General features: G+C 36.7%; 3 protein-coding genes across 4 annotated transcripts in view; 1 reads left to right on the forward strand and 2 right to left on the reverse strand.

The window, feature by feature from the left end:
* The window catches only part of cbln2b (cerebellin 2b precursor), a 449,384-nt gene that overhangs the window by 116,270 nt on the left and 309,473 nt on the right, over positions 1–23,641 (forward strand). The window lies entirely within an intron of this gene.
* Positions 473–3,271, reverse strand: timm21 (translocase of inner mitochondrial membrane 21). The gene is made up of 6 exons (XM_056254089.1): positions 2,869–3,271; positions 2,546–2,608; positions 1,368–1,465; positions 1,198–1,271; positions 1,021–1,126; positions 473–922 (listed from the first exon to the last, which is right to left on the reverse strand). Exons 1-6 carry the CDS (start codon positions 3,134–3,136, stop codon positions 818–820), a joined length of 714 nt encoding a protein of 237 aa, XP_056110064.1. The 5' UTR covers positions 3,137–3,271; the 3' UTR covers positions 473–817.
* The window catches only part of neto1l (neuropilin (NRP) and tolloid (TLL)-like 1, like), a 136,145-nt gene continuing 120,561 nt past the window's right edge, over positions 8,058–23,641 (reverse strand). Inside the window, exons 7-11 of one of the 2 annotated variants that reach the window (XM_056254086.1) lie at positions 22,841–23,069; positions 17,538–17,651; positions 15,562–16,138; positions 10,924–10,998; positions 8,058–8,090 (exon numbers count right to left, since the gene is read on the reverse strand). In XM_056254086.1, coding sequence (XP_056110061.1) covers positions 10,938–10,998; positions 15,562–16,138; positions 17,538–17,651; positions 22,841–23,069 — 981 coding nt within the window. In that variant the 3' untranslated portion in view covers positions 8,058–8,090; positions 10,924–10,937. Of the gene's footprint in view, positions 8,091–8,716; positions 9,406–10,923; positions 10,999–15,561; positions 16,139–17,537; positions 17,652–22,840; positions 23,070–23,641 lie in introns of those variants that run through there. The other variant, XM_056254087.1, reaches the window with a different exon arrangement.

Below are 23,641 nucleotides of genomic sequence, written 5' to 3' on the forward strand. Positions count from 1 at the left end.
ATAATATTAAATATTTTTCTACAGCTGTTTTGTACCGGAAGAAATGAACGGTTAAAAAGATAGTACTAAAGCGCCATCTACCGGGAACAATAAGTTACTGAATGACGTTCATGAATGCAAGATTTATAAGATTTACTTAATCTCAGATCAATAAGGCATTTTCTCTGTGGTCCATCAGATATCTACTGCAATATAAAAACTGGGCATAATACTGCATGTAAAAAAATTGGACATAAAAAACAAACACATTTGACTAACATACCTGCATATGCAAAATTAAGGGATCATTAGTTATATATTTGTTAGTTACATATATTTGTTGGTATTTATTCCTCTGTTCTATAAAACAATGACAATGAAGAACCTTAATAAATTTCACAAAATTAAAAAAGAAATCTGAATAGAGAAACAGGACAGATTCATTTATATTTTAAATGCTTCAGGCAAAGGAAGAATTACAGACCATTTGCAATAAAGGTATCAAATTGCTTTATTAACCTGTATTCAAGTTACATAATTAAAAACTGCTTTTTTATGTAAATCGTTTATCTTTATTTCAAACCACATATTATATAAAACAATCATGCATATCCTTGTACAAAATACAAGATGTTTCAGTACAAGCCCTCTCCAAATATCTAGATCTTCCACTTCCACTAGTCTAAATTATCTTGTGATGATCAACACAACAAAATTCAAGCATGACAAATCCAAGCTTGATTAATCCGAGTAGCGACATAAATTCAGGTTCTTCAGTTTCCATTCAGAGCTTTTAAATGCATGTCTACCATTGAAATTCCTAATATGCGTTTAACACTTAAAACTCATTGAATCTGTTGTCTTCAATGATGACTGTCCTCCTGGGATACGTGTCAATCTCTACAAAAATATACCGGAATTCATACTTTCCAGTGGCAGGATTCTGTCAGACAGAAAAAGCAGTTTGTTATATATTTGTCAACACTATTTTTGCACGAAACTAAAACAATTGTTTGTTGTTTTCATTGAGATGTATTGTACCTCCTTGGATTCTGAATGAACAGTTCCCCGTAATCCTGGTTCAGATCCCTCAACGTAAAATTTCAGCCGCATGTACTTGATTCCACCCTTCATGTACTCTACATGACTAAGAAAAATCTTGAAAGCATAAGTGAGGTGTAACAAAAGTTATTTATTTATTTATATTAAAAATTGTACCTGACTTGTTGCCTTCTGCCACGCCGACTGGTCTCTCCAAAGCCCTTGATAGGCTCTCCAAAAGCTCCTATTACCTTCATATACAGCAAATACCCAATTTATTCATATGTTTAACATAGTTGGTTTGTTTATCTTCATAGCTCATAACAAATTAATCACCCTTTGCTGACCTCTGGGTGAGTTCTGCACTTCTCAAATGCTTTTCCATAAATTTTGCTTGGACTAGAAGAGGAAAACAGCTCTTGAAAGACGACGTACAGCAGTCCACCTAATAAGGATGACAATCAGATCATTTATTATACTGTTGAACATATATATTTATAATATAAATATGCATGGAAATGTCTGAGCAGGGGATCTTTAATTGATCTTTGATAACAATGGCATCATCAACTAGATGTTTGAGTGAGCCGGATGATGGGCACACGTCTTTGGATCAGTGTTATTATTGTTAATTAAAAAAAATAATTAAAGCTAAAATAAAATATAAATATTAGATTAAAAACTTACATTTACAAAACTTAAAATGATATATATATATATATATACACTGTACAGTGTACACACACTCCTGGGCAGAAAAAGAAAAAAAAGTGCCAAGCCCAAATTGCCTAAACAATCCACTTTTAATTGTCTTCACCACAAATTATTGGTCAGGACATTTGCAAAATTTAAGCAAATGCACTACTTAAAAAGCCATTATTGTCTCAGTAAAACATCAAAGACAGAATGAAGGTGCATAATGATGCTCCAGAGCAGTGTCTTTGAAAATCTGGTGAGAAATATAATAATAAATGCATCTCTACCACAGTAGAGCATTGAGGAAGAGGAGTCATTGTGTCGGGAGCCTTTTTAGCTGCTCGTATTGCTGAGCTACTTTACTGTGAAATGTCATTTAATGTTTTGGTGTGCAGGAGTATATTGCAGAATGGCTTGCTTCCCACAAATGAAAAGTTGTTATCTAAAGAGAAATGATCAGATATTATTTCCTGCACAAATTGCAATTCCATCAGGCTCAAGTTTTGGCCAAGTCAGAGTCCAGATTTGACCCCTATAACGAATATTTGGTCTCACAAATTGATTTGGAACAACACTGACTCTTTTTCCTGTAAAGATCTATCTGCAAGTTAACAGGGAAGGCTATTCAGGGAAGGCTATTCTGTGCTAAGTTACTTGATCTGCAGATTTTGTACAATTCTTGCTAATTTCCTGACCAATAATAGAGAAAATATTTTGCCATTTTTGGCTTGGTACATTATTTTTGGCCAGGAGTGTGTGTGTTTGTGTGTGAACGGTACCATGATGTTCCACAATCCAGCCCTGGTTGGTATCAAATCAAACATGTCACCTGTTACACCGAGTCCAACGAGCACCACAATCAAATAAGTGAAATCTTTGCCGGCTTGTTTAACTGTTGAGGAAAGACACATAGAATCAGACATGCGCGTATAACTAACTAAATCAAACCATTAAGGTTACATACTTCCACTTCCTGCCAAAATATAATCTGTAGTAGATTTATAGCTGGGATCTCTTTAAAAACGGAGAATCTTTGCTTTAGCCTACTTTTTCTAGTGACTGGTTGGCAATATCAATTCCTTACCATTAATATGGTATTTTGACGGAAAAGATACGGTCAATACGGTAATTCTCTGTAATGCACGCACGCACCTTTCTGTGTAGCAGACGAGCTTGGAGGTGTGTATGGACTTCTGGAAACTGACACCTTGTCAGTGTCCTTCTGTCCATCGTTTCTACTACAAAAACGAACTCCTGTATGAAGCGAGCGAGTGTGGTAAAATGTCCAGTTTAACCCAGAACATAGATTCGTTTGTGTCTGTAAAACTGATATCTGTTGTGGTAGTCTGGCATGCACACGTTTTAATATGTGCTGCACACAGTTTGTCGTCCTTCCGATTCTGAAGAAAGAATACATCATGATTCCTTATAAATGACCGGTCTATAAGCAGTTAATCTAAAGGATACACCGTGCATCACTTTAACATGTTTTAATGATGACTTTCACACGTCTCCTGATCGTTTATTGAAGTAGAACTAAATGGCATTGGTCCTTGGCTTCACGCTTTCTGTCTTAATTTTCAAAATAAAAGTACCAATTCACGTGAAGAGCCGTGTCAGAATTTCATCACTGGACATATATATTCGGAGCTGTTCACGTGGTGAACAAGTAAGAACTGAACAAAAGGTACGAGCTCTAAGACGACATGAACTCTTTTTACAAGTTGAAATCACGTAATTCGCTCTGTGCACGAGAAAAATGCTAACTTCCGGCTTGAGGGTGGAAATTGGGTACTTCGTTTCCGGTTGCCGTCTTGTTTACATCAGTGGACCGGCGTTAAGTTAGTTTAATCGTTCGTAATGGACCTAAAACATAAAAAAAACCGATTCACTTTTCAAAGGGCAGTCGGTGGTAATACCATAATTCCTCAAATAAAAGCTGGGGCCTTTATTTACCTAAACTGCAGAAGGTAACAGGCTTTTATTAGAGGCAGGCGCTTTATTTAAAAAAAATCTAAATCAAATTTCCGTCTGGGTTCCATGCTCCTCAAGACAATTTCGTTTTCATTAAAGTTGTTGAAAAGACCGTTACACTAGCAGCACTAAATTATATGTGTGTTACATCTATTGTCTACTACCATCTATTGGCTGTACGTTACGATGAACTTGAATGCATATTAGGGGATGTTTACACCTGGCCACTTCATGTGTTTTCTCAGATCGGAAAGCTCTCTGATTTATCAAAACAATTCTACTTAAATCTGCTCACAAATGCGTTTTCGCAAAACGGATATAAATCTTCAATTCCCACGCTATATGCGGATTTAATGGAGTGGACGTCACCGAAAGCAACAGATATGAGCTGCATTTGATAGATCAGCTCATTTCTAAATCAAAAGACCGCAATAAGCGAGAGCGGCAACAAGCCTGGTAAGATCATTTCGTTTCTTTACTTTTAATGATGAGGAGAATTGTCTGCGACTTACTTTCACTTTAATTTGCAATAGTTTGCACGTTGGCTTTATGGATAGATGCTCGGCTGCCGTGATGCGTGTTGCAGTAGCGTTGTCACATCTTGCTATAACATTACATAGCCTATAACACGCTCTCACACTTATTTTTTAGCGTTTTTGGGAGGAGTAAAATTTAGATACGTGGTTTCAACAATCAGATGCATTTGATTTACACTTGTGCAGTTTCGTCTGGAATCTCGTCTCAGATCTCCTCCTGAAGAAGTGGTTTGAGCGATCGGATTTAAATTGTCTCGAATGTGCTTCGGATGGCATTTATACATGGTCTTTTCACGATCAGATCACAGAACACGCATGAAGTGGACAGGTGTAACATCTCTTCAATGAAAGTCATTTAGGAGATTATCCACACTAATTTTCCCCCGGCCTTTATTTGTCCGCGTTGATCACGCACCCGGCCATTATCAGAGGCCCGGCGTTTATTTGAATACCGGTTTTTATTTGAGGAATTACGGTAACCAGGCGCTGCTGCATTGTGAAAAGTAAACAATGTTTAACGTTACTTCTACGTCGTCCATCAGGCTACCGGAAACTAGACACCCCCTATCGGTTTCGCAGCCGGAAGTAGCATATGCTAACGTGCACATAGTCTATTGCGGTAATTACGACATGGCGTGAACGCACCTTTTATCTGGGAAGTAAAACAACGGTAACAAACAAACACGAAACGTTTTAACTTTTTTTTTTTAAAACGTTGCATTTTAAAATTCTAGAAACCGCACATAAAATTTCAATAATGTAACCACACAAAACATTTTAGAAACTTTCTAGAAAAACCTAGGGTGAATTAAAGCAAGGGATAGGCCTAGTTCAGCCAAAAATGAAAATTCTGTCATTTACCCTCAAGTTGTTCTAAACCTGTATGAATTTCTTTATTCTGTTAAACATATAAATAATATATTTTGAAGAATATTGTAAACCAAACCGTTTCTGGTCGCTATATTGACTTCCATAGTTTGAAAAAAAATACAGTGGAAGTCAATTGGCACCAGAAACTGTTTACCAACATTCTTCAAAATATCAAAACAGAAGAAAGAAATTCACAGGTTTGGAACAACTTGAGGCTGAGCAGCCTAAATGATGACAGAATTTTCATTTTTGGGTGAACTATCCCTTTAAGGGTGATTGGGACAGTTTTTGAATTTCCACCTTGTGTAAGGTTTGCCATAAATTAAAAACATGACCCCAACACACCATACATTTCTGTAATAGCCTACTGAAGATGTTACCTGTCCATTTGAACATGACACAAGTTTATATTATAATGAAAGGATGCATGACATTTTATGTAAACGGAGCCCAAACCCTAGCCTGGCATGCCAGACCTACATCAAGATGTTAGATTGGCCTGACCAGTTTTTGGTTTTTACAGCTCAAAAGCCTATGGAGAGTTGCTAGACCACACTGGCTGCGAAATAATTTTCGCTGCCGCTAGGGTGCGTCTAGATTTCTAGGCTACCCAAACCCCCTTTTTTGGTAACATTTGGGTGATTGGGACAGGCTGCACAGATCATTGATTTAGGCTAGTGTAAGCATATTTATTACACAAGTTAGTTCATACTTTGATATAATTTCATATGAAAGATTTTTCTGTTTATCATTACATCCAGGTTTATTTCTGTTCAACTTAATTTCTCAATGTTTATAAATTCGCATGTAGGCTTATTGAGGTAAGAATGCTTGAAGTCCTTGAAAAGTGTAATCAAGTAAAAAAAAAAAAAACCTTATTATGAAAACAAGCAAAAGCTTATGTAATTTTCAGGGTCAACTTGTCTGATGTATGCCCCCCCCCCACATGATGTCACATTCAATTTTCAATTGAATCCAATTTTGATTGTGGTCTCATTAGGTGAGAAAATAAACTGTATAGATACGGTCCCATTTGACCTTCTGTCCCAAAAACCCTCAATTCACCATTTGTTCAGAAACGTCAATATTTCATATCTTTTTTTAAATACAAAACCAAGACCAAGTTTTATTCAGGTTTTACAATATAATCTGAACATTTGAACGTTTCTAAAGTATATTGTAAATACTGAAATACAAATACTGAAATACAAATGGCAACATTATAAAGTTTGTGAAACATTATTTGTCTCAATTGCAAAACTTTAATAATGATGAACATTTCATTTATTTTGGGGGTAAATTAAAGTGAATAAATGAAATTTATTTATTCATGTTCATATTTGTTTTCTTACTTGTAATCATATATCACAACTATTTTACCAGTTAACACACATGCCTCAAACCTCTTTTCTAAAAACCTTTGATATAAAATCAACTATAAATAGTTGATTCAATCATACATAATAAATCCAGTCATTCATAATAAAGTTCCAATGTTTGTCCAAAAGAACACCTTTGTTTCACTTTATTTAAATCAATGTGTCCAGCATCAATCAAACATATTAACTAAATGCGCTGTGTCAAATTAATAGGTTTCTGTTTCTCAAATCGTAAGTAGAAGGGAAATATTCTTATTTCTTAATATTCTTAATATTTCTTATCAGTAAGCAACTTGATACCAATTCTTTGAAAACCTTGCTCGGCACACTTAGTATATTTTACTGTATGCATAGACATGACCATAACTGACCTTAATGTTGAACATTAAGAGAACAAGTCTTGTGTTTAAACATCTGAGATGCTAGTCAGATACATCTAACTAGGCAATAGTCACAGTAAAATCACCCCTGACCCGGAGGATTACAAACTACCTGTTTATCAGTTGGTTCAAGTATCTTAATGTATGGTTTGGCAATATTTTAAAGGTCTTGATCTATGCTTTCTGCAAAGTAAAAAGGTTATGCACCTATACTCAGGACATTACAGTTTGTATTGAAAAATAATCTGAACATTACAATCATCAAATCAGAGGAAACAAAAACATGTCTGATTCATATTCCACTGAATGAAAAATGTACATCAGTTTGTAGATTCTGTTTCAGTCCAGTGTCTGAAAAATAGTTTTTAGTCTCCAAGAGCTTCACAGTATCAGCTTTAGAACACAAGTCGGGGTCAAGATATTCCCCATCAAATTCTAAAAAATGACAAAAAAGCAAACTTGTCACTATGTTGCACCCCTTCAAGTTCTTAGAGGCTGCTTCCACACGATGTCAGTACAGAGAAGTCTAGGATATGATGTAATAGCCTGTAAAGAAATTAACATACTATTAAACTTCAGATCATTAACATTCATGTTTAAAAGAATATGTACACCACCATTGATTGGGGTCGGTCGGTAATATTTTTCAGTATTTTTGAAAAAAGTATCTCATGCTCATCAAGGCTGCATTTATTTGATCAAAAATACAATAAAAACAGTAATTACAATTTAAAAGAACACTTTTTAATATTATTTCAAATGTAATTTATTCCTGTGATGGGAGACTGTATTTTCAGCATCATTACTCCAGTCTTCAGTGTCGCACGATCATTCTAATATGTTATTTTGGTGCTCAAAACATATCTTATTATTATTAATGTTGAAAACAGTTGCTTAATATTTTTTGTTGATTTTTTGATTGATCAAACAGCGTTTATTTGAAATTGAAAATATTCTTTAACATACATTTCTTTACTGTAACTTTTGATCAATTCAATGCATCCCAAGTGAATAAAAAAGTCACAAAAAATCCATTCACTGAAATATTAATTTTTCATGTTGCATTTAAAGTGCATAGTGAGGCTGCAAATTTGTACACAATGTAAAAACTTTTTTTTTGCCACACATAAAATGCCATTTAAAACAAACAAACACGAAATACTGTAACATCAAAACTTATAGAAGTAAAAAGTTGAAACAAACCTTTGTGCCTTCCACTTCAGATGACATTTTGTCTACATATAAGAAAGTGGAAATTCATCCATAATGTAAATTCATTCATTCCTCAATAGCATTTATTTTCCTTTATATAGTTTAAATTCTAAAACAAAAATGTAATGACAATGAACAGACAGACAGAAACACTGACAATTCATTTTAATTAGTGTGATGACTAAAAATATAGCTTGAAAAATCAGGGACATTTACCATACTCTCTCTCTCTCTCTCTCTCTGTGTGTGTGTGTGTGTGTGTGTGTGTGTGTGTGTGTGTGTGTGTGTGTGTGTGTGTGAAAGAGAGAGAGAAAGAAAGATAAAGAGAATGAGATGTTTTGAGGTCTTGCATTTGGGGTTTTATACTGATCTTTTCATCTCACATCTGATATTCACTGCAGGTTAATGGATCACATAAACAAAAGTTTATAATTTTTAATGTCATTATTTATAATAATAGTTTATTGTTCTTTGACAGAGCTTGTATTGATGATTCGGCATCTACAAAAGTTTGAACACAGTTAACATACAAAGTTTGTGTGCTACTAAAATGTAGCAAATGTTAACTTACTGTCATCCTTCATTTGTCCTAAACATCAGCAACTGAAAGTGTTTACAGTATTTCAAAAATAATTTATGTAAATGAAACATCCCATACTGAATCATACTGTAGATCTTATAAATCTGATGATTTTAGCATGCAGTTAGTAAGTATAGCAGTAAACTATAGGGGAGGGGAAGGGTATATGTCATTCCATTTGCTTTAATATATATATTTTGTAATTAAACCTATCAACAATAAATTAGTCTTGGGTTTGATGCTGTACCTAAATGCACAGTCACTCACTTAAAAATGATAAAGGAAATATGCATGCAAATCTTAACATTAAAGTGAAGATTCAGACAAGTATGTGGATAGAAAGTGTTTGCTAAAAGTCACAAATACCCAATGTCTTAAAAGCATTTTAACAAATATAAAGACGTTTGGTGGCAAAACATGACAATAAAATGCATGCACTACAACAGTCCTGAAAGCACTGATTCACATGTATTCATGTAAATGAACAAACTACCATGTAATGTTCTGCAATCCTAAATAAGTAACCTTCAAAAAACGGTTATGCGACTAAATTAGGAGCACATGTTAAAGCGATTTCAACACAGTCACTTCCTTTGTTACTGAATCCATGTCCTCCTTTACATCTGCAGGTTGTTTTGATAAATTTGTCTTTAAAATGTCCATGTTATTATCATGCTGGTGTATATCTCCGGTCCACATTTTCATATTTCATTGAAGCCCGTTCGTACTGATCCAGGATTGCACTATTTTCAAGAAGTCTACACGATGGAGACAATGCATGATGGAAGATGAGAAAAACACAGCATTGCACATTACACAGTACGACACACACAAAATCATTTGCAAAGCACAAACAACAAAATCACCATTAATATGAAGAAATGCTGCTTTTTTGTTGATCATCAAGACTATCAAAAACACATCAAATTATATCACATATAAGTAAACTGCATTTATTGGTTAAAGAGTGTTTTGAAAATGTGTTTCTTTAATTTAAAGCTATCATAAATTAAAGACATTTTTTAAATGGATATTTCCCCAACTCACCCTCATGTTGTTTCAAACTTCCTTTCTTCTGTGTAATACAAAAAGGTGAGTTTTCTTTTTACTTAAAAATGTATTGGAATAAAGCTGATTTCTTGTTTCCTGATATCCTGAAGAAGTGTAATTTTGAGTCTGATTTGATTATAGAACTGCTTGCAAATAGATTCATCCTTTATTTTCTGTCTGTTTTAACCGCTTGCTGACACCAACTAACAGAAATAAATGTTTCAGTACTAAAATTAAATAACTTAAATAATTAAAGCTATATAGAAATATTTAAAAATAATAATACAAAATTACAAAACCACAACAAAATCATTAGAACTTTAACTAAAATTAAAATGAAAACTAAAAAATGTAAAATAAAGCTAATTCAAAATAATAAATATACTATAAAATTTGTTAACATTAGTTAATGCAATAACTAAGAATGAGCGTTTTATTTTAACAGCATTTATTAACCTATGTTAATGGTAGTTAAAAATAATAATATTCATGTTAATTCACAGTGCATTTACCACGTGTTTCCCATGTGCAAAGTATGTTTCACATGTGTTTTTGTACATGCGAAATTCATGTTGTTCTTAGTTCATGTTAACTAATATAGTTAACGAACTTGTAAAATGTTACCCGATAATAATATATAAATGAATACTGGTAAATTATACATTATTTGCCAAGCCAGGATATATATATATATATATATATATATATATATATATATATGTATATATATATTTTTTTAAACTCACCTTTGTGTGTTTCACTTAAAAAAAAGTAAGGGTGTGTATACAATGACAGGTTTTTGTTTGTTTTTAATTTCATTTAAAGTTATTTCTTCCTATTTTTGTTCACAAACTGCAATTTCCTCTCAGTGGGGTTGAATAATGACTCAAAGTGTTTGCAAGACAAGCATGGATGACCCTCAACAAAGTGATGTGCTTCAGCTGAACCATACTTTTTGACACCTTGTTAGGAGTCCTTGAATTTGCCAAAACAAATAAAAGAAAGAAAACATGATAAGCAAAATATAAAAGGACCTCACCAATAAGCAAGATGGTCATATGTCCTACGATGACCGTCTCAATGGCAATGATGAATGGTTTTGACAAAACACAAAATAAATAGTACAATAAAGAAAAAACCCACAAAAAAACACGACACTGACTCACAGACACTGACTAGACAAACATTTAAATACATACAAATTAAGTGTGTTTAAAAAGTCTTACCTTCAGATTGTCTGTTACACCCTAGTTGTGTTGTACTCAGATTCATGTTTGTTTAGAGACCCAATGAGGCAGAACCTGGAATATCATTGCTTGTATGTTTAATATCATGGTATTTTTTGCATAAGGAATTATAATGCACATTTCATTTGTTTGGGGTCTAGTTCTTAAAATTGTTTCATAAACCCTGTCATTTTCATTTAGTCAAGAATAAACACTACTGTTCAAAAGTTTGGGGTCGGAAATATATATTTTTTTTAAATTGTTTTTGAAAGAAGTCTCTTAGTAAAAAAAAATATATTATTGTGAAATATTATTACAACTTATAATAGTTGTTTTTTTCTATTTAAATATATTTTAAAATGTAATTTATTCCTGTGATGGCAAAACTGAATTTTCAGCATCATTAGTCCAGTCTTCAGTGTCACATGATCCTTCCAAAATCATTCTAATAAGCTAATTTGTTGCTCAAAAAACATTTCTTATTATTATCAATGTTGAAAACAGTTGTGCTGCTTAATAATTATGTGGGTGGATGAATGGATGGATGAGGCATTAATATAGCGCTTTATGTACTACTGTACATCCAAAGCCCTTTATAATCATATCAGGGGATCTCTCCTCAACCACCACCAGTGTGCAGCATCCACTTGGATGATGCGACGGCAGCCACAGTACAACGGTGCCCGTGCGCTCACCACACACCAGCTATAGGTGGAGAGAAGAGAGAGTGATAGAGCCAATTCAGTGGATGGGGATTATTAGGAGGCCATGATTGGCAAGGGCCAATGGAGGTGATTTGGCCAGGACACCGGGGTTACACCCCTACTCTTTACCAGAAGTGCCATGGGATTTTTAATAACCACAGAGAGTCAGGACAGTCTCGGTTTTACGTCTCATCCGAGGGACGGAATGTGGAAATGTGATACATTTTATTTCAGGATTCTTTGTTAAATATAAAGAACAGCATATATTTGAAATAAAAATAAGTTTATAATGTCTTTACTGTCACTTTTGATCAAATGAAAGATCCTTGCTTAATAATATATATTACTGACCCCAAACTTCTGAACAATAGTCTACATAAAGTCTCCGGTTACGACTATAACCATGGTTCCCTGAGAAGAGGAACGAGACACTGTGCCATTGAGTTGATGCTATGGTAAGTAACACTCCTCGTGAGTCGGAGTCACAGTCAGGTGACGTCACAGGCGTGCCAGCTGAGTATATATATAGGTGCCTAGAAAAAACTTTATCAGCCTAATTTTTCTGAAGGAAGCCGTACAAGCATGCCAAAAGTATGGCAACACGACGCAGTGTCTCATTCCCCTTCTCAGGGAACCATGGTTACAGTCGTAACCTGAGACATTCCCTTCCAAAGTGGAACTTTACACTGCATAATGGAGTTCACACTATAGGAACGAAATGCCCAATACCATACTCAGTGATGGGAATAACGGCGTTATAAATAACGCCGTTACTAACGGCATTACTTTTTCCAGTAACGAGTAATCTAATTGATTACTCTTCTCATCTTAATAACGCCGTTCCCGTTACTGCCAAAAAATGCGGCGCGTTACTATAACTGATGAAGCTGGGTTTTTTTTTTTCATCAGACCAACTAGATCTCTGAGCGAGAGGCAAATACTTTTTTTTACTGTTCTTCCTTGGTTAGTGGGCAGAGCACGAGACAAGCGCATAAATGCTGACGACTGAGGTAGAGTAAAATGTCATTGTAAGCCAATCAGAGGTAGAGTTGGGCGGGTGTTCGAAAGCACGCATAGTAGTGATGGGCATTCGGCACTTTTGACTCAGCTCACTGAAAAGAGCCGGCTCTTTTGGCTCACAAACGGCTCTTTAAATGACTTTGACTATAATATTTAAATTTTTATTACATAATTATTTAATTTCTATAGGCTAAATTTGTAAAAATAGAGTCGGCTCTTCAGATATGCGAGCCAGCTCCCGACGTTCACCTAAAAGAGCCGGCTCTTAGAGTCGCCTCATTCGCGAATCGCGAACGACCCATCAAAAGCTCATTCGCGAACGAGTCGATCCATCATCACTAACGGCTAACGCTCATGAATTGCGAACGACCCATCATAACGCATAGTCGGACAGGACAGGACACACAATGAACAACACAAGCAAGCCAGTCAGTCAACGAGAGACAGGTATGGCGACGAGCTTAACAAGCTTGCTTGGGCAATATTATAGCTTGTGTTAAATTTTGCCCAGTTGTGGCCTGTTGAGGGGCAATAAATATCAAAAGTTCCAAAACATCTATTGTGTTATTTGCATTGATCCACTATATAAACATAATATCTACATGGCATTTGATGGAGGCTAGTCTCATTTTGTCCCACAGCAACATTTTTTTTTTTTTTTAGATGTGTGTACAATGTTTCATGTTTCTGTTAATAATGTATTGTATTAAGTGTCCATTTCATTATAATATTCAGATTTATCATAAATAATTGAACATGCACATGTATTGTAAGTTCCGTTAAAGAGGGGTAGAGGTGGGGTCACATTTGAGCATTTAAATTTTAATTTTACTTGAAAGTAACGCAATAGTTACTTTCTTAAGTAACTAGTTACTTTTAAAATTTGTAACTGAGTTACTAATTTAGTTACTTTTTGGAAGTAGTAACTAGTAACTGTAACTAATTACTTTTTAAAAGTAACTTGCCCAACACTGACCATACTGCCCAAATGTCTGCTCACTGTGCAGTTAAATCATCAGCGAACTAAGCCGTAGCCAAAGATTGCCATTTAGCGGACCTAGTGACCCAGAACTTACAGCCTGAGGCAATATCAGCAGTTGAATATCACCCATATTATATGATACATGCCGGGGTAGAACTGACTAGGTAGATCGCAGCCTCTCTGCGTCTGCAACCAAAGAGGAGGGGCAGACTAGAGAACTGCTACCTGGACCCTCAGCCATAGTTCCAGAGGGACCACCTCCTCCCAGAGTAAAATTATTTAGCATCCATTCCAAAGGACCAGTAGAGGCCTCAGGAGAGAACACCATTCTCTCAACTTCATGCTCTACCCAAGAAACATGGCAATGTTCTTCAGGGAGATAGTGAAAGAGCATCGGGATGGAGCATCACATCCAGCTCCACCCCCTTGCTCTCTATCACCGATCATCACAGGGGCGTGACTGCCCAACCTCTTATAGCAACTTACTGTAGCGTCTGGAATACTGCCTGTATTCCAGAGCGGCTCTCTTGCACTGTGTGACGTGACAGACAACTAGTTGTCCTGTCTGGTTCCATTCATACAGAGCAGGTTTTCCGGGAAGGCGTTGCGCAGTTTCATCAAACGACAGAGAGCGGGCTGCAAGCTGCGACAGAGTCCACTTTTATACTCTGTCCCAATACTCCTTACGAACCAAAAACATGCTAACATAGTCCCCTGCTATGTCCCCACTTATAACCTCCAGGTACAGACTGGAGGGGTGTCAAATGAAGGAGTGAGACGCAGAAGAGGTATTATCCTCACTGTACTGCCCATCCATATATAGGAATGGCTTTATTATGGCTTTGATGGCAAGGCTGGAGCATTCCATGAGGACGCCGCACCGGGGACAAGATAGCTCACAAGCTACTCCTCAACCTGGGGCATCCCAATCCATGTTCATCGAGCCCCTTAACGTTGGCATAACTGTTCATTACGAGCCAAAAATGGCTTCCCCCACGATCTCGCTACTTCAGTGTGGAGATTGGGGAGGAAATGAAGGCTTACTGGAGAGGGATGCTTATGACCCCGAAGGAAACGCTCATCCAGCCTGCTTGGGGCAGATTCCTTTCTCTCCACAGATCAATCTAATTTTAACTTGGCCGTGGAGCAGGTCATTACGTCGACCAGCTCCACGTGTGTGGGGGTGAGGGAGGAGACAGACTCATTCAAAACATCTGCCTCAACTCCCATTACATCTAGTTCCTCAGAACTAGATCAGGCCAAAATCATGCTCTCCGCCAGATCGGAAGAAGCTGCCAAGTGGGCTTCCGGATCTGGCCTGAGAGCTGAAGAGCTAGGAGACAAAGAAGCTGATGACATTCTTTCTAGGCGCCCTTATATACTTTGCCAGCTGGCTGCGCTATCCAATCAAAATTGTTGTGTAACACACGTTCTTCAGACTCCGGCTCACGAGGAGCGTTCCCATAGCATCAACTCCATGACACAGTGTAGTTCCACTGCGAAAGGGAAGCTTGTTAAAACAGAAACCCTTTTGATAATTTCACATATATTCTCCCTGAAAACGGACCTAAAAAAGGCTGTTTATTTCTAAGTTCCATCTTAATGTAGCATGTCTTTAGCTGAACATTAACATTTAGAAGTGTCAGCCTTTCCCTTACTGCAGGCATTTACTTAATACATCTTCTGCATTTCTACAGCTTTTACAAACTCAGCTCTGACTGTGATGCTGTCTCAGTGACAAAAAAGAGAATATCAAAGCAAAAAACAAACAAAAAAACAAACAAAAAAGAAAAAGATAAGATAGCTAAAACAAACAAACAATGAGAAGCTGATTAGAGGAGCTAAAGAGGAATAAAAATGAGAGTGGGAGTTAATCCTTCCAAAATGTGCATTATGATGAATTTGTATCATCAAAAATCAATGGATACTAACCGCTGCACTGCTTTCTCGTGTCTGGACAGCCTGTGGCTAGTGGTGGGCACTTCCTCCAGGTCATCATCTAGGTCACAGGCATCTGCGGCATCTTGTGAGTAGGTGTGTCTCATTACCAGAATGTTCCTGCGGTTGGTTTGGGGAGGAAGCGGCCGCATGGGTTGTGGTGGGAGGTCCGTCAGGATGGCCGCCGCCGCCTCGCGGGCGCTCAGGTTGGTGTGGCTGCCCTTGTTGCTGGACAACTGCGTGGAACCGCAGTGATGCTCGTGGACACAGCGCGAGGAGGCGCTCCGCAGCTTGTGGTAGCTCTCAAAGTCCTCGGCCAGCTCGGCTAGGTCCGCGGATGTGGCCGCCGCGCTGCGGAGAGTGCACAGTTCATAATGCGGTGGCTCCTGGAACACCTCTTGGAACATGGTGGGGTCAAAGTCTTCCCGCCTCAGGATGTACTTCTTCCGTGGCTGCTTGATTTGAACGATCACAGATATGACAAGTAGGATCAGTACGATGCAGCACGTCACGCCGATGATGGTGCCGTTGGTGTTATTGAGGTTGTCCAGGATGTTGGCTTTCCTCTTTTCTGCAAAACACAACAAGAAGCATAATAAATGATTACTGCAGGCATGCAATGTCACCGTGGGTTACCTTCTGTTGAAACAGTTGTATCAAAGAGATTACAAACAGCACACAGAAGTAGTAAATCATTCTAATGGGAGAGCGTTGACATTTATGTAGCACAGTGAGCGTATAACATCTGCGCTGGCTTTGGTTCAGAGGAGAGAAGCATTTGCATTCAGATGTCCAGACAAACCCCAAACTAAGGCCTTATGATATTTTTCCAAAATCAAATCATTTGGCTTTTATAATGTCATTGTACCAAAACCAAAAGAAATGATTAAATATTATCTGGTCTTTGGATATATACATTTTTAATATGAATTATTTTTTAATATTTATTGTAGTATTTTTTGTTTACTTTTTTACTTTTTCTTTTCATACTTATTGTTTTTACTATTCATCTGGGTCTGTGGAAAATAATAAGCATTGTATTATAAAGTTGAATAATGAAAAACATGTTCTTTCCATTAAATTTCCAAATTTAAAAAAAAGGTAGCCTAACTATTTTGTAACATTTTATTTTGTATTGTTTTTAACTTTTCTTTTTATTACTGTTTAAAACTAAGGCTAAATACAATAATTGTGATTAATATCATGATTTACAATTGAACTATAGAAAGCAAAATGAAACAAGTCTACTTTAGTAAATGTGTTAAAAAATGTGTTAAACACATTTAATTAATAACTGAAGATAAGAAGGAGAACCCTAAAAAATACACTTTGTAAAGTCTTTAAAAAAAAAACTTCAGTGGGCCCCCAATATGAATATGATTCAACTAACTTGAGTATGTATAACATCAATTAAATACTACATTTAATTGGTAATAACTGATAAATTGTGTTTGATTTGATGATGTCAAATATGTTTTAGACAAAATGTCAAAGTGTTAGGCCAATTTCTCCATATGCCCCTATTGTGGAAAACAAGCTGAGCTAAAACAATTCTCTATGGAGGATCCCAGCGGCATTATTATCAACTTTCAGTTAATTTAGCTTGGACAGCTTATGTGAAATATAAGCATGATATAGCTGAACTGCACTTATTCAAATCCAGCCAGAGCCAGTCATTCACATATACAAATGAATATCTTTGGCCTGCTCATTTTTCCCAGCAGCAGCAGCATTACAGTCCAAAATCAATCAATGAACCCTAGTGCAGAATTTTGAAGGCTTTACAAGGTCTTTTTTTAACAGCTGTGGGTTTGTGAAGATATATTTGATTGACTAGCTATAAAACATGAACAAAAAGGGGACAAATTTGAAGACAATTCTTCTCCATCATTTAGAGAAAAACGAGGGCGAGATATGCACTCACAAACCACTCAAGATTTGAGAGGATATTTAAAAAAAGAACAATTTACCTTTGCAGTGGTTCTCGTCCCAAGGGTAGACGCAGTTCTGGACTCCGTTGCACACCAGCGTGTTGTTGATACACATGTTACTGTGGCAAAAGAAAGTATCTGCCTCACAGGGAGCTGATGAGAGGGGAAAATGGATAATGCTAATGTCATATTATACTTCATTTCTTCCTGTTAATAAGACGCTGTCTATAATCTTATCCCATGCACACAATTAATCTCACAAATGTCTATCTGACTGTGTCTGTGCATCAATACAGTTCAAATTTAGAAACCCATTACTCAAACCAACCAAATCAAATTCTGTTGCCTTCTGCTATGCATGAATTTTAATATAGCTCTTCAAATATGCATGGAAACAAGTCCATGTCTGTAGAAGCAGCACAGATATTTTGTAATATTTCTATTAATATTATTCAGGTTTCACCTCAAGAAAGAGTCGATGCATGCATATACAGTGAATACAATTCTATTTAAATTAGGCCTACTATAGATAAAAATGTATTCAGTAAGTTCACAAGTTTCTACTTGCCAAGATGTGGTGATGATAACTAATACAGACACAAACTGCAAGTACTTTAATATTTATAAAAGCACTAATATCATTCAAGATCAAAGCAGATTAATCCAATATTTGTGTGAAAAATATATTAGGGAGAGTGTTCAAGCAGTCTCCATTTGAGCTGAAAAAAGAATGAATGTCTCAGCTGAAATTATAAAATGAGAAAGTATACGCATGAAGACAACCTCTCATAACATTTACAACATCACTATCTGAAGGCTCAGTTAAAGTCAAGGTGACTTGCAGAAGGGGCGGGGCTTCGGTCTCAATCACCTCGCGTGCAACACGCCCACCAATGTGTGGCCAGTTCCCTTCCCACATACCTCACTTGACATTTTGCAGTCTGCAGAGGACATAGATCAACTAGTTCGTACAAAAAACCCCTAAAATAACAGCTTCAAGGTTGACTGAATGTACCTTGAGGATTTATTAATGACAGTATTCTCGAGCTGCTCCCAGGTGAGAAATAACAACGTAAATTAGGATGACTCATCATTCCAGAAGTGCAGTCCTCACGACTCTCGCCTTCACGTTCTGATACAGTTCCACTTCCCACCACAAAGTGGCGCTGCAGCCCTGTATTTCTCCTAAATAAGGCACTGAAAGAGACTGGACTTCCTTTCTCGGATGGGACCCCATTGACTTCCATAGTATAGGAAAAAAATCACCACTGTTTGTTACCTATATTCTTCAAAATATCTTATTTTGTGTTCAGCAGAAAGAAATTCATACAGGTTTGGAACAACTTGAGGGTGAGTAAATGATGACAGAATTTTCATTTGTGGGTGAACTATCCATTTAAAAGGCGCTTAACCTCCATAGAAATTACAATAAATGCACAGAGCGGCGTTTGTTCATAGTTCAAGGTAACTAATGTACTGTTAACAAATGAAACCTTAAAGTAAAGTGGCTGTTTACACATAAACCAGTGCATGAATTACACAATCCTACAAAATAACAATGCGTACAGGCCTTGACTTTCTTAAAAATAAAGGTCCTGCACAATATATTTATATATATTGAACGATATATATATATATATTGAAGTTCTAAATAAAACAGATTATTGAAGTATGTTTTAGAAGAAAAATACTTTTTCCGTCTTGCAACTTCAATATGTCATGTTCAATTCAATATTACTTGTCGTTTCTTAATTAGGCTACTTGTGAAATTTTCTACCAATTTCTGAGTGAATCCAACATAATTGATCATTCATTCAGTCTGTCATCAGATTGAAAGGCTCTCAAATATGCTGCATTAGTCATATATGCAAGAATCTGGTTGTAAAAGAAGTTGAAACCACTTAATCACTCATCTAAAAACATACGTTGCTTCTGCAGTAGAACAAACGCATACAGTTTCACTTATTTAAAGGTGTGCTGGGCAATACTCTTTTCAGTGGATGGTGGTTTCCCCCGTTCAGCTGCTGAGGCTAGCAAACCAGAGGGAGAAAGCGAGTGCATAAGTAAGTGCCTGGACAAGTTATGCAGGGGTGTTACCCGGGCAACCGCACATCCTGTGTTCATTCACTGGATAGGGCTGCACAAAAGACACTGGGCTCCTACACAAATCCACCTATCGCCATTCACCAAGACTGACGCAGACGCGCAGCTGCATCTTTCTATCTCAGAAAGAGCACTATGTGTTTTCTGCACCCTCAAGGGCCTCAGAACCAAAACCACAGACTCATTCCCTCAACCGTTCTTCTCCCGCATGCTTCAGGATATCCGCCTCTCTCTTTAAACGCACACTAATGTCCATTAAAGCCCCGCAATCAATCAGAAGAAGTGGAAGCTGTGCTGCTATGCTGCTGTCTGGGACTCTGCTCAAAATTGCTCATTTACTATTTTCAGCGCCAGGGGTTTTTAAACTTGTTGATGCCGAGGAAGGACCCTCAAATAGGACGATCCCCTTGCAAGGAACAACTTTGCTAAAATATAAAGAAGGCTATATATTTTTCATGTATTAAAAAGGAACTTATATATTGTGTGGCAAAGAGATATTGTGATAATAAAAAAGAAAACCTTAAAAAATATATATATTTGAATGCATGTAAAGATATTTATTGTATTTTATTAAAATAAATATTTTAATAAAATCTGAAAAGTTATTGTTCTTACTGTTAAAAAAATGCTGTATATAGAATAAAATGATCGTATATATATATATATATATATATATACATACAAACTTTTATGTTAGATGCAATTAATCATGATTAATCATTTTGACAACACTAATATATATACATATATATATATATATATATAATACACACATTATATATATATATATAGAGTATATAATTTATATACAATAAATTATATATAACATTTATTTTTATTGTGACAAAAAATTTACTGTTTCAAAAATTTTATTTTACAAAAATGTTTGTGGATGCCCAGCTCCATAGCCCTAACTGCCTTAACCAATAATTTTGGCTCGTTTTTGGCTTTACATTTTTCTATGCATTGAATTATGGGTACAGTGTCAGTGAATGCACATCAGTTGACCTCTAAATCCTAGTGCATTATGAGTACAAAAAAACTGAACCATGGGAATAGCAGTACAAAATGAAATACACTACAAAATGAAAAGCAGTATATATGTATTTTTACATTTATTTGCTGGGAAAGTGACATATTTCATAATTGTATTCTATTTAGCATTTGTTTATATACTTATATATAAATTATACTGCTACAGTATACACTGCTTTTTCTGTGCACAATGAGGGTGGTGGCATCATTTCCTTTTAATCTTTTACCCATCAGCATCGGCACGGCGTGCTTAGGCTGGGGTCGTTTTTAGGGACCACTGGGACAAGACAAATGGCGATGGGGCGTCACAGGAACGGTGTTGAGACCATTACAAAGAAAGCCGTTTGATGCCGGCAGTGTGCACTAATGATGAGTGTGCTACCAGCTAAACATTAAACTCACATTTTATCACCCTATTTTCACTTTCTCTCTCTCAGCACTTCCTCTCATAGCCAGATACTCAATCTTTATCGCTCCTTTTCTGTCCCTCCGTTCCCACAATACTTCATCCTCTTTTAGAGCACCCATCCTTCAAGTTCCTTCTTTTCTCTCTCTCTCCACCCCCATTACGCTTTATAGTTTCTGATGCTGCTAGCGCTGCCACCCGGAGAGATGTGACTAACTGCAAGGGACCGCCGATTCAAAGACGCCCGGGTGGCGGGGCACCACCGCAGAACCCATGTTTCCTATAAAACGCTCTGTCCCAGCAGGAACAGCTTATCCCTTAAATGAATAATCCTGTTATTCTGTGCATCTGTGGTCTCCCCTGTAGCCCGTGGTTTTATAAAGGCTACTTAGCAGAGGGAACAGGGAAAGTGATCTTTATATTCAGCATGGGAAGGTATGCAACTGATTTTACAGGGCTACAATGTAATGTAATGTAGTATTTAAATAACAAATAGTTTATGTGCCTCATTTCGAAAGAGAATGTATTACACCTTGTGTCCTTGCTTCATTAGAAAAGACTGTGTGTGTGAGTTAAAGACTCTGTCATCATTTACTCACCATCATGCAATTCCAAAACCAGTATGAATTTCTTTCTTCTGTGGAACATAATAGAAGATAATTTGAGAAGAGTTCTTTGTGCTTACAATAGAAGTCAATGGTCACCAAAATGCTTTGGTTACCAACATTCTTCAAAATATCTTCTTTTGTGTTCTGCTGAAGAAAGACAGTCTTACAGGTTTGGAATGACATGATGGCGAGTAAATGATGACAGAATTTTTATTTTTAGGTGAACTATCCCTTTAAACTACAATTTTTGTTGATGAACAACATGGCTGTGGGGGTCCACCACCTTCTAACCAGCGAAAAGTATACCAGCACCAGTATAAACACCAGTATAAACCAGTTTGCTGGTATGTTCAGCAGAGTTGTGAGACATTTATCGTGTGTTTGTGGCTCAAATCTCAGGACAATCGCAGGACATGACCAGCTAAATAAATGGCCCGTGTTTCTTTAATGGACGCATGGATGAGCTGTTTTCATTTCCCAAGTCCTGCTCGGTTTAGCGTTCTGTCAGGTATGAATGTGCTGGTGAAAATGAGAGTGGGAGAGCATTTTTGCTAAGTGTGTGTTCATAAAACAGGGAATAAATACAGAAGTGTTAGATGTCAGTGCTTGTCAAATTTTGTACAAACATGTACACAAGGGTGTAAAACCCATCCGTGCTGTGAGGCGAGATGGGTTTCATGAAAATTGTCAAGAAATGTCAAGGTCTTATTTCAACCCAAAACCAAAGGGAATATACAGTATATATATACACAGAATATTAGGGGTTGAACGACTTCAGATTCGACGTCGACTAGTCACTGATGATGTCATTAATGAACAAATAAGCCTGAACCTGATCCACAATTTTGTTCCTGGATCATCCATCACAGGAATAAAATACATTTTAAAATATATTATAATAGAAAACAGTTATTTTCAATTGTAATAATATTTAACAATACTACTGTTTTACCGTAGTTTTGCATAAAAGACTTTCAAAAACATTTTTTTTTTTTTACAGACTCCAAACTTTTGAACAGCAGTGTAATTTCTGATTGTTTCTTGTCATTTTGATGTTAAATATGACCCATACATTTCTTCATGAGATTCATTCAGTGTAGGCCTAAATAATAAATACAGTAAACACACACAACGGTTGGAACGGAGAGCTTTAAGTGCAGTGAATGTGTGTGTGTGTGTGTAAGGCTTACGCTCTTGGAAGGTAGTGAAGAGTATACGGAAGCGGCTCTTTCGGCTGCCCTCGTCGGCCCACATGCGAACCACTCCCAGCGCGGTCACCAGCATGACGTCGTTGGCCACCGTGCTGCAAAACTTATTCCTCAAGTCTTCCACTGAGCTGCTGCCGTCGTACACCGCCACGAAATTACGTTTACACTCATTGGAGTTCTGCATCTCGTAGTCTAGGAAACGTAAATAGATCTAAGAGAGAGGGGAACAGAGCAAAAACACAGACTCTTAAACCCATTGGAAATCTATTACTTCAAACACACTGGGATTTCCACACAGGAAATGGACCCTTCTGTTTCAACACACCCATCCCAGATGTCATATCAATGACATCTAGATCACCTGGTAAACCTTGTTTGCTTTAACTAACAACAGATCTCTGTGGTCAGAAAAGCCTCAGATTGATGATAATTGCACAGAGAGATCAATAACGAGAACACAGAAGGTTACGTTTGAAATTCAACTTGAACACAAAATTGAGAGGTTTCAAAAAGTTGCAATGAAGAGCTCTCGAAGAACGGCAATAACCTGCACATCTACTCATGCCAGCTCCTTTGGGCTCTCTAAAAACCAGGGAGGTGTTAGAACAAACCATCTGTTCTCCTCTCACCCAATCTGACCCTAATCAAGCTTACTTCACACCTCTCCTCAACCAGACTCCCATTTTCACTGTTTGAAATATTAAAAAATTCTGTCATCATTTACTCACCCTCATGTCTTTCCAAACCTGCATGACTTTCTTTCTTCAGTGGAACATAAAAGGT

This window comes from Rhinichthys klamathensis, unplaced genomic scaffold (genome assembly GCF_029890125.1).
Source record: "Rhinichthys klamathensis goyatoka isolate OS25496 unplaced genomic scaffold, OSU_Roscu_1.1 h1tg000110l_1, whole genome shotgun sequence".
NCBI lineage: Eukaryota > Metazoa > Chordata > Actinopteri > Cypriniformes > Leuciscidae > Rhinichthys > Rhinichthys klamathensis.